Raw genomic sequence first — 15197 nt, forward strand, 5'->3', positions numbered from 1 at the left:
TTTGATATTCTATTTTATATTATTTTATTCAATATTTTGCCAGCGACTGCTTAATGTAATTGTTGTGCATTTGACATTAAACTCTTGAATCTTAAATCTTGAATCTTGAATTATAATTATTATTATTGTTATTATTATTATTATTATTATTATTATTGGTAGTCGTAGTAGTAGTAGTAGTAGTAGTAGTAGTAGTAGTAGTAGCAGTTATAGTAGTAGTAGTAGTAGTAGTAGTAGTAGTAGTAGCAGTTATAGTAGTAGTAGTAGTGGTAGTAGTGGTAGTAGTTATTGTATTAGTAATAGTAGCATTTGTTTTGAAAAGCGAGCAGCGGAAGTTGCACGTTGATTGTGGCCCGTGTAGCATCAGGAACGTTTGTTTTCGGTTCCCCCTCACGAAGATGGACTGGACCGAGAGCAGCACCGTGAGTCTCCTCTTATTTACTAGCTGCTGCTGCCGTCTGGTTAGCGGGGCCAACTAGTTAACCCGGGTCAGACGCTGCGTTCAAACCCGGGTTCACTCCCTCGTTAGCATTAACCAGCTAACTCGCGGTTAATCTCGACGGTAAGTTGCCCAAACGCGGAATTAACCTGCGGAGTCGAACCAGCTGTCAGCTCGTCCCTGGCGGAAGTGGGCGTTGCTAACGTGCTGCTAGTTACCTGTGGTCAACCAGGCGACAACTAACTAACGCCTGACTCGTGTTAACTCAGTCCTGTGCAACTAGCTAACTAGCTAACTAGCCAAGTACTCAGCGTCCAGGTCCTGGGGAGATTCGTCATGATGATGATTTAACTGTTTCATCGTTTCCTCCATTAAAGGATTTAGTCTGAGGTTCTCACGTGGATCTGATGACTTCCTGGTTTTACTCTAGTGATAACTAAAAACCTACAGAACCCCCCCCCCCCCCCCCCCAAAATACTGATGTACTACTCATATATTCAAATATATGTTAGGTTTCAGTTTCCCCGTTGAGCTGCAGAAGGAGGAGAGACGGAAGTTTAGTTGAATTAATGATGACTTTGAATTATTTTTTATTCTATCATCCTCCAGAACACTTTGATGTGAAAGAAGATCAAAGCACCTCGCAACACAAAAAGCTCATTCAACTTGTAAAAAGATAAAAAATAAAAAATACAGAATTTAATTGTAGGAAAAGTATAAATATTACGGGTTTACATGAAAGAATGAACTGGGGAAAATATCAGAAGTGTAGTAGAGAAGAAATGTTTAGAACATGTGACTTTACTGTAGTGATACAAATAAACCTACAGAACCCCCCCCAGTGCAAAAGTATACTCAATATATGATTTATGATTATATACAAATACTGATATATTCAAATATACTGAGTCTACCAGATCAACTGGAAATTTACCAGAGTTGGTTTCAATTTCCTCTTTGTGTTTCACCACATCGTGTTTCCTGGTGAGACGGAGGACAGAGCGACTTTCTCTAGTCAAATTAAAGATATTAATGATAGTAGTAATAATAATAATAAGGCATTTTTGTTTATGTACAAATACAGTTACAGCATCTGTTGCACTTCTGTCCGTCCTGGGAGAGGGATCCTCACACGCGACTCTGTGGTTTCTACGTTTGGTTGTTTCTCATTGCGGGTTAAGATCAGAGGAAGTGGCACCGTGTTAAGATCTGTGAGACAAATTGTGGTTTGTGAATAAGGGCTTTACAATGTAAATTAGATTGATTGACGTAGGACTGAGCGACATGTCCAAAAATCCAAAAGTGTATGTGTGTTTTGTGTGTTCTTGTGTGTAGGTGTGTTCTGTGTGTTTGTGTGTTCTGTGTGACTGAGCCTAACGAGTCATACTACTGTAATCTGCCAGGGTGATGTTTCCACATGAACCCTTCTGGACCAAACCTGTGTGTTTCCCTTGTGTGTTCTTGTGTGTAGGTGTGTTCTGTGTGTTTGTGTGTTCTGTGTGACTGAGCCTAACGAGTCATACTACTGTAATCTGCCAGGGTTTCCACATGAACCCTTCTGGACCAAACCTGTGTGTTTCCCTTGTGTGTTATTGTGCCAGGATCACGGCCACATGCGTGACGGCTGTCACCACGGACATGCGGGTCACTCTCACAGCCACGGGCCGAGAGCGGCGGCGTTCGGCAGCATGCCTCATCCCTTTGCGCCGGCTTTTCAAGGGCCGTTTGGCAAGAGCGCAGATCAGACGATGGACCTCACTCAGCAGCCGAAGAAACGCTCGCACATGGACGACAGCGCCAGCTGGGACATCGTGAAGGCAACACAGTGAGTGGTGGATCATGGAGGATCTGTCTTTTCCGTTTCATGTCAACAGTCAGAGAAAGTATTACTTGTACACAGGTGTGACATCAAATCACCTTTTTGTTTTCCGGACTGAGAGGATGGAGCAAACCACAACGGGTGATGATTAATGATGTTTTAATGATTTTTATATTCAGTAACATCACAGCCTCTTCCTTTCATATGTAATTACATTATTACATATTGCTCTATTACATTTAAGTTTGGCAACTCCTTCATCCAGCACATTTCTTTCCTATAGGTTTGCAGTTGCTCCTATAAAACCTATACATTTATTTTTCTTTTACTCAGATGTTTTTCCAGATGTTCACTGCCTGAGTCCTCACCGTGTTTTCACAAAAGTAAAACAGAATGACAACAGACAATTTTCAGGAAGATCTAAGATTCAAATATGTTCAAAATGTAGCAAAGAGGTAAACACACACCTTGTCTCTGACACGGACAGATATTTGATCAGTGCGTTTGTGCAGGAGGTTTACAACTGAACTGCAGGAACGTAGAACTCTGTGTTTACTTGGCAGTCAGAAGGGGATGATTCATTTTTTTTTGATCAGATTGAAATTCATCTAGAAAGAAAACCAGCCCGAAGAAGTAAAGGCTTCACAAACCACAGGAGTTGCTGCTCGGCTACTTTCTCTAACCGATCAGGCAGCTGAGTTGCAGAAGAGCGAAGGTCACTGCTTGTTGTACGAAAAAGAAAAGATGTGTGGAGCCACTCCCTTAAACCTATGTCTGGAAATATCTTTCAAATAGACTGAACCTGCTTTTCCACTTTCGGGCAGAGTTGACAACTTATTATTTTGTCTCATTGAAAATATATTTTCAAAAATGATTTTATTTAATGCTCTGTATTAGATCTTCTTGTTGTGTTTTTAATTATGATTTCGCAGCTCATGTGTGCACATTAAAACCTTTGTCTGGAAGCTATGACAACCTCCACCCAGGAGGTTGTGTTTTCACCCCTGTTCATTGTTTGTTTGTCAGCTGGTTCATGCAGAATGTATTTCTAACAAACTTGGCTGAAGGTTGAGACACGAGCCAAGAAAGGACTCGTTTAATTTCAGCTCAGAATCAGACAAGGGGACAGATCCAGGATTAGTTGCTAAAACTATGTGAGATCGAGCGTTTTAAATTGTTTTTCCAGGGAATAATTCATGGGTCTTGATGAAAACAATCAGGCGCAGACTGGTTAGAGGACTGGTTCATGTGAATGTGTACAATTTAGTTTGACTGTTGGGCCGTGGCGGAGGTTCGAGCCCCACTGGGTGACAGTCTAGCTATCGGTGTGTTTTGTAAAAGTCTTCTCCTCTGTGTGATCCTCTGAGGTTCGGTATCCTGGAGCGCTGCAAGGAGCTGGTGGAGGCAGGATACGACGTCAGGCAGCCGGACAAAGAGAACGTGACTCTGCTGCACTGGGCGGCCATCAACAACCGCTCCGAGCTGGTCAAGTAAGACGTGGGAATATCATTTCTGTCTGAAACCTGTTGTTTAAATATATATATATATATAAAGAGTCCACTGCAGGTTACTACCTCACCTGACATGTCAATCAGTACCTCAGTCATTCTCCTCCACACTTCACTGGGTAAAGGTTACTCGAGAGCTGTGTTAGCGTTTCTGATTCAGGAGATTATTCACAGGCTCATATTTAAAATCAGTCTTTGGATTTTATTCCTTAATTTAAGTGAAATTAGGCAAAATATTGGAACTGTAAATGTTATTCTCGGGTAAACGTGATATTTTCTGTCCTTAAGTTTAACATGACTTTAAATTAGAATCATTTAAAGTAAGGTAAACCATAAATAGCTCAGTTTTGCTGGGGTCAGTTAAACATCACATTAAGAAACCAGCTCAGGGTATTTTAAATTTTCACCATCAGAAGAATCCGCCGCATCATCGTGCTTTGTGTTTATAATACACAGCTCTTTTAAAAACATCCAGCGACGTCCTCTCTGTATCTGCTCTTTGGTTTTCTCACAGGTATTTCATTTCTAATGGGGCGATAGTGGACCAGCTCGGGGGGGACCTGAACTCCTCTCCTCTTCACTGGGCCATCAGGTGATTGGACCAGTTACATCGTATTCATTCAAATTTAGACACAGGTTTTTATTAATCAGCAGAGAAACAAAACACTGGGATCAACAATCATTTGTCAAATATTACAAGTTGTTTTATTTGTTAACCCCCCCCCCCCCTCTGTGAACAGGCAGGGCCACCTCCCCATGGTGATCCAGCTGATGAGATACGGAGCAGATCCCTCCATCGCCGACGGAGAAGGTTACCGCGCTCTGCACCTCGCCATCCTCTTCCAGCACATGGCTATAGCTGCTTATCTAATGGCTAAAGGACAGGTCGGCGCCCTCAGGACACTTTTTTATCTTTTCTCTTCCTTTTATTTTCCTGGATGTAAATCTATCTTTGCCTCTTGGTCTCCAGGAAGTCGATGGGCCGGACTGCAACGGACAGACGCCGCTGATGTTAGCAGCTCAGAAGATTATTGGGTAAGTCCGCTGCTCCTTCACAGATACAGATATATATACTTTAAACCCCTCTGGTGTTTAGTAATTGTATAAGTGGCTGAATATTATTTATTTTTACTCTAAATGAGACCATGTCTGTGATTTATTTGTTCAGCTCATTTTGCTTCTCCTGAGTTATATTGTTTGATTTCTTCTTGTTCAGTTGTTGCGTTTTTTCCCACTCCCAGTAATTTTGTATTCACATTTAGAAAAACAAGGTTCCAGTATTTAATAATAACTTTCCAGTTTATATCAACAATTTAATCAAACTTCCTAAAAAAACACAGCTGAAGTAAATCCCTGAGACCTTTTTCTTTTCGTGCGTTGAGTCTATATCTCGTTGTTGTTCTGTCCCAGGCCGGAACCCACTAACTTCCTCATCAAGAATAACGCTTCGGTGAGCGCCGTGGACAAGGTGAACAGGAACACTCCGCTGCACTGCGCCGTGCTCGCAGGAAACGTAGACGCTGCCCACCTACTGCTGGACGCTGGCGCCAGTGTGGACGCAGATAATATCAATGTGAGCTGCACAACATAAGAAAAAACTTAAATTAGTGCAATGAGGAAACTTTCAAGTGAAGCAGGAGACATCTTGTTGTTGAACATTTGAAATTAATGAATATAAATGTATTCCAAAAGGCCGGATCTTTCAAAGAGGGAGTAATACTATAGTACTATTACTTCTGATTACATTTTCTTTTTGAAAAAACATGTTTTTGGGGAATCTTTGATTAGCAGTTAGTGGCTGAACGGCACTGAGATGATATTACTTCTAAATGTTGTAGGTGGAGACTGTGACACAGATTAAACGTGACAGACGTTAACAGAGCTACACTTTGGTTTCAGCTACTTGCAGTGGGAGCACTGTTTCTTAAACACTAGTTTTTTTACAATTGGAATCCCGTTATTGATGCCCGTCTTCATGTTGTGACTGCGTCTTCTTCAGGGTCACACGCCCATTGATTTGGCGCACCAGGTGCACAGCCCGCTGCTCATTCACATGCTCAACCACGTCAAGCAGGAGAGGATCCGCTCCAACTCGCGCTGCCTGCGGATTGTCAACAGATACAGGGTACACAGACACCGAGGAGCTCACACTCACCCACCAGCTCAAATTTACAGATTTAAAACATTTTCTCTGCCTCTAAAATCCTCCTCTCTGCACGTTTTTCAGGCGATTCTGCAGTTTCTGCTCTGCACGACCATGTTCGGGTGTGTGGGCGCAATAGTTGATATGAACTCAGACTCCTGGTTGCTCAAAGGGGTCCTGCTGGTCTGTGTGATAGGTGTGATCAACCTGGTCTCAAGGTGAGGACACGGTTCTATACTGGGGCTACATCTATTCTCCGGAGTATGGTTTTCAAACTAAAACAGGTGTAGCAGCGTTTTTTTTCCCAAAGTTCTCCGTTTTAGCCGGACTAGTGTGGACATCAGGCATAAACGTAGCAGTTGGAGTTTTAAAATTAACTTGCCTGACTCTTCTAAATTAAAAAGTAATTTACACTGTGTGTTTATTTCATTTTATGATAAATTAATATTTGTGTCTTAACAGGAATTTCCCGAGTCCGTCCTTTCAGTCTCTCCTCCCGGCTGCATCTCTCATGGCCTCTGTTTTCTGGATGCTCGTCACCTGGTTCCTCTGGTTCCTGCCAGATATCCTGTATTTGAAGAAAACATTATTCCTACTTGTGTCTCTGCAAATCAGGGTTTGATCACTTTAAACTTGGCAGATGCATCTTCTTGATTCTGAATTCCTGTTTAATATTTGAGCCTTTTGATCAAACGAATGGGCAAAGAGTTTCTTAACACTGAACCCCACATGGACCCAGCACCACAGTTCAGGTTCTGTTCACCCTGAACGCCACTGCTCTGCTCTACTACTACCTCCGCACCTGCAGGACGGACCCTGGCTTCGTCAAGGCAACCGAGGAGGAGAAGAAAATGGTGGGATGGCTATTTGAAGGATGTCTTACATGTGAATGTTCTCTGCAAAGCTGAGCTAAGTTTTTGTTCCGGTGTGTTGTCAGAATGTGTTGGTGTTGGCTGAAGCCGGCTGTCTGGACCCCAGGATACTCTGCACCTCCTGCATGGTGAAGCTCTGAACACTAATACTTTACCTTTTCTACAACATTGTGTCACTGAGTGTTTAACTCTGCTTTGTTCGCAGATAAAGAAACCAGCGAGAGCGCAGCACTGCTACACGTGTGACGCCTGCGTGGCGAAGCAGGACCACCACTCCGTCTGGACCAACAGCTGCATCGGTACCGGCATCATGAAAACACTTCCATGGAACAATCTGATGATATTTACATTATAACTCAAAAACTTAATTTTAAACCAAGCTTTGTGGGAATATTACTTGGGAGAGTATTTCCAGCTGATTTGTCGTAGGAGGTGCAGAGGATCGTAAAAACTTAATGGATGATTTAAGTCTGACTGACAAACAGCTTTACACACAGCTCTACAATAAAGTAACGGCGCCAAAATACTAATTTAAAGATATTTTATTTAGTTAAAATTCATATTACGAACCAGTGGTGGAACAATTATAAAATATAGTGTGTATAGGCTGGTATGACAATGTGCATGCAGTGTATGCAACATTCCTCTGATACGTTTCATTCTAGAGCTGTAGAATAATCAGATTATACAGTAGCTTTGTATTTGAGTTCTTTAGTTCATGTGAAAATAATTCAAAAATGCCCCAAAACCCACAATTTTAACTCCTTAATAATTAAAATAATTACTTATTTTTCCAGAAGTCCAACTTTCCAGCAGATTTAGATGATGTCTGTCAGATTTTAAATAATAATAATTATTCTACTAATTTGGGTTCATTAACAAACAAGACTTCTCAGGAGGAGTGTTTTTTTTTTTTATCCTGTCGAACAAAGTAATTTTCTTTTACATCTACATATCTATTCAAGAAATGTAGACAATAGAAACAAGCATGTCTGCACTTCATGAATAACCTGTGTTCATATTAGAGTTGAATGAGCATCTGTTTCCAACCTCGAAGACTTTGCAGTAAGTTGAAGACGACCTGTCACGTTCCACGTCTTCTTTTGCAGGTGCGAGGAACCATCACTACTTCATCCTCTTCCTGTTCTCCCTGGTGCTCATGGGAGCCTGGATGTTCTACGGTTCTCTCGTGTGTGAGTGACTCGGCGTACGGTGTGATCGCCGCGTCTGACACAGTTTTGCGTCGGCTCTGGAGAGACTCATCCTCCGTTCTGTGTTTGTTATTTCAGACTGGTCGACTCACTGTGTGCTGCATTACGAGGAGCAGGGCCTGTGGGGCGTGGTCTCCGCCCTGGTCAGCTGCTCTCCCTGGGTGCTCAGCATCTTCCTGCTGGCCTTCTACCACACATGCTGGTCCAGCTTGATCCTGCTACTGCAGCTCTACCAGGTACCAGACTGAACCTGAGTGTCTGTTTACATTCCGATGATCTGGCTGTGTTTACTCAAGATGATCTCCTCTGCTCCTGCGGTGACTGATGTTTCTGTTTGTGTGGGAGCAGATTGCCTTTCTCGGACTGACCACAAGCGAGCGGACGAATCTGACGAATCACCAGATGAAGCTGCGGCAGTCGGTCTCCCTGAGACAGAATCCATACAAGTGAGTTTCAGTGCAGCTCTGTAACGTCACAGTTCTGTACGAGGACGTGTGGTTACCGAGGTAACGTGGTAACTAACTCTGAACTGCTGACCGGCTCTGGAAAAGGTTAAAGTTCAGATCAGAACCTATCAACAGCCGAGCTACCGACCAATCAGATCACTGGAAAATCAGAGTCATCTTTCTACAGGATCCTGACGGGGAGTTAGGTGACAAATAATAAAGAGCAACAGATTTTTAACTGATGAGGTGTGGATCACATGTCTACTCTACTGGTTTTTAAACAGAGGGAAAGTTTATCACATTAAAACAAATGCATCAGAACTAGTACGGCTTCATTTTCGATATATAATTCGTAAAAATGTCGACACCTATGTTTGTTGACTTGTGCACTTACGTTATCCAAACATATTTCCCACAAATCCACACTTTTATTGAAGGTAACAGGACGTTTCGTTCCGTCACCTTTTCACTGTCATATCCTCTCGTAATGGATCACGATAAATTCCTGTTTCCTGCTTTACGTGAATAAGAGTTCGATACGTGATCTAATCTGTGAACATGATATATGTGGGAGTCGCGTCAGCTGGATTCTCATCCATCGTGGTGGGGAAGTCGACCACTCCCATGATTCCACGCTGCTTTACAACGAAGTATTATTATTCATGTGTTTGACTCCGCTCCTGAATCTTCTCCTCTCGACCTCCTGCAGTTTGGGCGTGGTGCGGAACCTCGCCTCCTTTTTCCAGCTGCGTTGCTGCGGCCTCTTCAAACCGGCCGTCGTGGACTGGACGCAGCAGTTCCCTCCCAACCGCGAGCAGCACGTGTTCGGACAGGCCGACATGGTCTGACCTCCCCGCCGCCACTCGCTCAGGATCAAAGGTCAAACGTCTACAGTGGTTATGGACCAAAAAAAAGCACAGATTCTATTTATTTATTTTTTTATGTGTGGAGAGAGGGGGCGCGATGGTAGAAGCGACACGCAGATAGGGATTCAGTTGCTCTTTGTACAGACTGCTGCTGCCTTATACCCGACCAGTGTACGTGACATTTTCATTTGGGTGAACTGAACCTTTAAAGGCCTCAATTGTAATGGAAGATTTTTTTTTATAAACACGTTGAGCCTATTTTTTATCATCTGTCCTGAGGAAAGAAAAAAAAAACTCTTTGTACGTGTAAACGGTTTCTGAATTTTGTAAGAGTTGCATGTGTTTAATAATGAATGACCACTATATCACTTCAATAAAGACATGTTGTGCCTGTCGCTTCTCATGTGGACTCACAGGCTGTGAAATATGAAGGTGAACAAAATAACAGAAACACACGAGCAAGATGTGTGTTGATTTCAGAAAGGGAAGAAATGATTATATTGGTTTCTCCATTAACAGATTAGTCATAATTTTTTCAAGGTGGCGTTTTTAAATATTTAGTTTGACCAAATATACAAATATATTTCTGACATGAAACAGAAATATAAAAGAAAACTGCCTAATTGGTGGAATTTCTTGTTTTAAAAATGACTTGACGATTTATCGATGATCATATTTGTTGATTATTTTTCTGTCGATTGTCTCTTGCAGCTATTTTTATACTTTGTTGTCTGCACGTGTGACTGGAGACATTTTGTTTTCAGTTTGTCTGTTAGTCCCATTCTTGTAAACTATATTAATATCTAATGTTCTTTAAGGTAATTTCCTCAAATTTGGAACAAACGTTCATCTAGACTGACGGACAACCGGATTAGATGAAGGTGGTCGGACGCGACAGTTCGCTGTTACCTTCAAGAACATGTTATCCTTGTGAACTCAGCGTCTCAGGAACGCTTTGAGGACGTTTCTTTACATTTGGCACGAACGTTCACTTGGACTCAAGGACGACCTGATTTGAATTTTGAAGTCAAAGGTCACGATGGCCTCAGAAAACTTCGCCTCGTGAACGTGTTATCGTAAGAATCCTTTTAACTTTGCCACATGTGATCACTCGGACTCAGATTGATTGATTTAGATTTGAATGATCAAGGTTCACACAACAGGATTTTGGCCTCTTGAACATTTCTCAAATCTGCCTTTAGGGAATTTCTTCAAGTTTGAACCGGTTGATACTGCACCGGCTGGTGGACGCACACAACTTCAGGGCGGTAGTTGTTGTTTGCTCATGGTGTCACGTCGCCCGGTTGAGGTATCAAATCGTGAACCGCCACAGGAAGTCGTGTTCAATCAGGTTCGATTAGGTCACAGCGTGTGTGAAAAAAGAGAAGAAGGTGTTTCACTGTCACGGTTCGATGCTTTTCATCCAAACTGATTCAGACCCAAAGAATGAAATGAAACGAGTTCTGACTCGGTGTTTTATCAGCTCTAATTTAATAATACGAGACAACGGCTCTAATTCTAGTTACACGTGTAATCTAGTGCTGCTCTGCTCGGCTGCTCACACTTTATTGTTGGGGACAGACGCTCCACATTCCCCCTGTTAATCACTTGTTGCCTCAATTATTCTAATTAAATATTGCACTGAATTATGTATGAATGTGAATAAGGTTATAAATAATTAACTTTGACAAGATGAGGCTCTGTTAATTGCCTTTTCACAGCTGGAGGTAACTGGTGGAAACTCATTGACTTATAAACGGGGTCAGGAGTCGTTTTGCAGTCGTATTACAAACAAAATGATTTTCTAATTTTAGAGATACAGACGATATTGTGACAATATAATGATTATTATTTTTGAAAGTAGTAAGTGAGATGAAAGACGTTTATTTATATGTTTCCCTTTATTTATGATTGAGAAAGATGCATTTTAAAATATCAAAACATGTTTATGTTGGAATCAAGCATCATCCTCTGACATTCATCCAGTTGTTCTGCTGTCAAAGGAAGATCATGTTTCCCAGTTACACAGAAGCTTAAATGTCCAGTAAGAGCGTCTCCTTGTCACAAATCAGAGGAACACACGTTCACTGTCGTTCCTCCAGCATGGCCTCGTTCCCCAGACCGAAGCCTTTCGGGCCAAAGTTTTTAGCGTAGCAAACTGAAGAGATGAAAAGGAAACAATGCTGTTAGAGACGGACTCTGCAGGTTGGATTTTCAGTTGTGTGTGTGTGTGTGTGTGTGCGTTTGTGTGTTTGGTCCAGGTATCACTCATGTTGTGGGGCCCCAAATCTGTTTAAACAGTCACATTATGGGGACGAAAATCAAGTACACAAAACGTAAATTATTGAATTTTAAGGTGAAAACGTATTTTAAAGTTTATCATTAGTGTTAAGTTTAGTGTAATGGCAAATAAATATGGTGAAGGCCGAGTAATTCGTCAGGAAATCAATGTAATGTGATGTCATGGAGACGTGTGTGTGTGTGTGTGTGTGTGTGTGTGTGTGTGTGTGTGTGTGTGTGTGTGTGTGTGTGTGTGTGTGTGTGTGTGTGTACCTTTACAGTACAGCTCTCCATCCTTGTCGGTCACTGTGGTCGACTCGAGGCTTTTACCGCACAGTGCACAGCGAAAACAGGTTTTATGCCAGGGCTACACACACACACACAGTGAAGATAGTTATTTGACAATATTGTGAATTTTACAGTATTAGATTACACTAAATGACTTGATTAATATTATTTAGCACTAATGGCTCCAGTCAGAAACAGCAAAAGGTGCCAACTTTAAATTAGAGGTGGACACATATAGAAATTTCCATAAACAAAACTCGCGTGAATAAAAGGTTTAAGTGACAAACACCGTCCTCACCTTTCCTGCTCCCATCACCTTCTCCGCTGCGTACACGGCTTTAGAGCAGCGAGAGCAGCGAGAGCAGCGGTCCGACCCGCCGAACTTCTGCTGACATTTACTGGGGTTTGAGTTTGTTGCGGCGGGTTTGGGTTTAGATCTAAAAAGAACAAACACGAGACTTTCTCAAAGTTCACTCAAATCACCAAAGAACCTTTGGAAGGACATTTCCCAGATGGATTTCTCAAAGCCTCAATAACAATGTGCCTTGTTCCTCTGTGATTTGGATGAACTGACCCTTGGTGCGTCTTATTTGTTTGTTCTGTGTTTTTGTGACGTGTGTATTGTGTCATGTAAAGAGCCTCTGAGCGTGTTGAAATGCACATGTGTGATCTGCATTAATATAGTTGTTGTTACTCGTGAGGCCGCAGGTCCACGTTCTGTCCGGGAGGATCCGAGCTCAGAGCTCCGGCTCCCTGCCCGTATCCGTAGCCTTTGGGCCCATATTTCTTGCCGTAGCAGGACTTGCAGTAGATCTCGGACTCGTGCGCTGCCATCGTGGTGCTGTCCAGCCCTTTTCTGCAGCTCACTGTGCGAAACAGACACAATAAACCAAACCACACACACTTGAACCTGTTACCGTTCAGACTCTGTCATGGAGGAGCGATGGGGTTTAAATAAAGCTCCTGCACCTCGCTGGGTTTATCAGTCAACGGTGGCATTTACACGTGTTCACATGTTTCTATTTGTGGGACGAGAGGAGAGTGTTGGAGAAAAGATGAACTCTCGGCAGATGGATGAGGCCTCAGAGCTCCAGCTCATGACAGACGGCAGGGAACAGAAAACCTAAACAACATGGCCGCTGTCCGAGGCCTCGGATCAGACCGAAGAGAGGCTGATTGTGGCCAAACACGTTTTGACTGTAACACAACAACAACACAACTGAAATTCAGGCCACAGAGGAAGAGGAGGAGAAACTCAGAACAGTTTTTACTGTAAAACGACTGGAAGGTGAGAAAAGAGGCTTTTTATGGAGTGAATGTGAATAACCGCTGAGAGAACAGAACGATGAAGAGGAAGAGGAGTTACTGAAGAGAAGAAGGAGAGAAAGGAAAAGAAGAAATGAGGAGAAAGAAGCACAACAGATTGGAAAGTTGCAAGAAAGAGGGGATAGATGGACGGAGAATGAAAAAGATGAAGGAGGCAAGAAAGAAATGAAAAATCTGACAAGAACTCAAATAAGAAACGGGGAAAAGAAAATGCAACAATTCCAAGAGGAGGAAATGAAAAAGGCTGGAAGAAGCTCTTTGTTTCTGCTGATCCACCATGACACCAGAGAGACGAAGAAGAGGAGGTGAACTCACTGCAGATGAAGCAGGTTTTATGGAAGCTCCTCCCATTACACTGGATCTCCTCTGCATGATACACCGACTTCTCACAGGCCGCACACTTGGCTCCTCCTCCCCAGTTTGGCATCTTAGAGTGAAAAGATAAAAACAGAATTCAATCAATCTATTGATCACAAACTCTAAATCCATTTCCAGGATTTAGTGTTGGGCTGCAGCCATCAATTATTACCATTGACTCAAATAATAACATCAAAAACATTAGAAAATTATATGTTTATAATCTCCTGTGATGTAATGTGACATCTTAAATATTCCTCATGTAAATAAATCACTCAATTCATAATGTTATAAAACAGAGAAACAGTTTATTTTTAGCTTCTCAGCTGAGACGCAGAACCAGGAGGTGTTTGACAATTCCATAATCCAAACTATCTCCGATTAGTTTTCCAATTAATTCCAAATAAACTGATTTAATTAATAAACTAATTATTCTGCTGATAACTTAAAGCTGTTCAAATATTCAAGGATATAAAATGAAGATGAGAGAGGAACCCCATCTCCATTAAGCTCAAGAGTTCATCAAGACAAAACAAAACAATTTAATAATAAATTTCTCTTTTTAAACAAATAATCAACCTGTGATATTTAGATTTGAGCTCAAATGACATCGTCGACTACTCTGAATGATTTTTAAATTATTAATTATCATTTGATTTACCTTAGAAATGATCAATATCTATACGTCAGATGACATTAAGCCAAAGTAGCTGCAATAAAACTTTAGTGAAAAAGGTTTTTACCTTGTTTGTGCTGCAAATTAAATTGAATCAAGTCGATGAAACACTTTATTTTGGTTTATATTTTTCATGCAGTGTCACAGCTTGATTATTGGGAGGTTACAACAATTCTTTTCCTGCTTTAAATTAGGTCCCAGATAATATGTGATAACCTCACAATATGAACTCTGCCTTATGAATAGAGAAAAATGTTAAAAACATAAATCATCTGTACTTTCTTGTGTCTGTTTCCTATTTTAGACAAATTATTTATCCTTTTCTTGAACATTTAAACCCAATAGAGACACATTAACATATTTTAATAAACTAACTCATTTACAGTCACCTGATTAAGGTTCTCTGGCGGTTAACATCCTGTATCTACACAGTGTTCCTCAGATTTCCTTCCTCCATCAATTGTAATATTTTTTATTTTTCATCTCACTTAATTCTTTGACTGGTTTAATTTCAGCTTCAGTCAAAAGGAATCCTGCTGGTTCTTCTCTCTGTTGTTCCAGCTCCCTCTCATATCAGACGCTGCCCAGCACCTCACAGCACTGGAATGTGATGTTCCAGGAATAGAGGCTTCACTGACACATCACACACACAGAAGTCAAACTGTCTGACAACGAAACGCCGCCGCAAACTTCTGAATATTAATAATATCTCATGTGGAGCTGAGTCCTGATGTTGATGTTCACGTCAGAAAGGAAAAGAGTCTGATGAAGTTGATTTAATTCCACCTACACAAACTGAAATCAACAAAATAACCTCATCATATTCAAACATCAGCCTCGTGATAATAACACACAAACTCTGGAAATGAGATCTTACCTTGAATCACAGTCCGAACGCTTCAGTCCTGTGGCAGTGAACACGCCCGGCTGGTTTATATATCCTCCATCCCACCATCACCACAGTCC

At 41.6% G+C, this 15197-nt stretch overlaps 2 protein-coding genes across 2 annotated transcripts; one reads left to right on the top strand and one right to left on the bottom strand.

The window, feature by feature from the left end:
* The first annotated feature begins 343 nt into the window (after nucleotides 1–343).
* zdhhc13 (zinc finger DHHC-type palmitoyltransferase 13) lies at nucleotides 344–9707 on the top strand. Its single transcript, XM_034568743.1, has 17 exons — nucleotides 344–422; nucleotides 2041–2264; nucleotides 3626–3748; nucleotides 4281–4358; nucleotides 4507–4651; nucleotides 4737–4801; nucleotides 5177–5339; nucleotides 5766–5891; nucleotides 5994–6127; nucleotides 6372–6472; nucleotides 6639–6763; nucleotides 6847–6909; nucleotides 6987–7080; nucleotides 7891–7974; nucleotides 8071–8228; nucleotides 8341–8438; nucleotides 9148–9707. Exons 1-17 carry the CDS (start codon nucleotides 399–401, stop codon nucleotides 9284–9286), a joined length of 1944 nt encoding a protein of 647 aa, XP_034424634.1. The 5' UTR covers nucleotides 344–398; the 3' UTR covers nucleotides 9287–9707.
* A 1483-nt stretch (nucleotides 9708–11190) lies between these two features.
* On the bottom strand, nucleotides 11191–13631 carry csrp3 (cysteine and glycine-rich protein 3 (cardiac LIM protein)). The gene is made up of 5 exons (XM_034569854.1): nucleotides 13514–13631; nucleotides 12567–12738; nucleotides 12171–12309; nucleotides 11858–11951; nucleotides 11191–11462 (listed from the first exon to the last, which is right to left on the bottom strand). The coding sequence occupies exons 1-5, from the start codon at nucleotides 13623–13625 to the stop codon at nucleotides 11389–11391; spliced, it is 591 nt and encodes a 196-aa protein (XP_034425745.1). The 5' UTR covers nucleotides 13626–13631; the 3' UTR covers nucleotides 11191–11388.
* Between the last annotated feature and the right edge of the window lie 1566 nt (nucleotides 13632–15197).

The sequence above is a fragment of the Hippoglossus hippoglossus genome, chromosome 3, assembly GCF_009819705.1.
Source record: "Hippoglossus hippoglossus isolate fHipHip1 chromosome 3, fHipHip1.pri, whole genome shotgun sequence".
Lineage (NCBI taxonomy): Eukaryota > Metazoa > Chordata > Actinopteri > Pleuronectiformes > Pleuronectidae > Hippoglossus > Hippoglossus hippoglossus.

What these genes read in the sequence shown, in the direction of transcription:
- zdhhc13 (XM_034568743.1), top strand. Translation starts at nt 399, where the DNA reads ATGGACTGGACCGAGAGCAGCACC. An exon ending in CCTCTTCACTGGGCCATCAG is followed by an intron (nt 4,359 to 4,506) that starts GTGATTGGACCA and finishes CTCTGTGAACAG; the next exon opens with GCAGGGCCACCTCCCCATGG. An exon ending in CCGAGGAGGAGAAGAAAATG is followed by an intron (nt 6,764 to 6,846) that starts GTGGGATGGCTA and finishes GTGTGTTGTCAG; the next exon opens with AATGTGTTGGTGTTGGCTGA.
- csrp3 (XM_034569854.1), bottom strand. Translation starts at nt 13,625, where the DNA reads ATGCCAAACTGGGGAGGAGGAGCCAAGTGTGCGGCCTGTGAGAAGTCG. An exon ending in GTGGACCTGCGGCCTCACGA is followed by an intron (nt 12,310 to 12,566) that starts GTAACAACAACT and finishes TGTTCTTTTTAG; the next exon opens with ATCTAAACCCAAACCCGCCG. An exon ending in AGGTGATGGGAGCAGGAAAG is followed by an intron (nt 11,952 to 12,170) that starts GTGAGGACGGTG and finishes GTGTGTGTGTAG; the next exon opens with CCCTGGCATAAAACCTGTTT.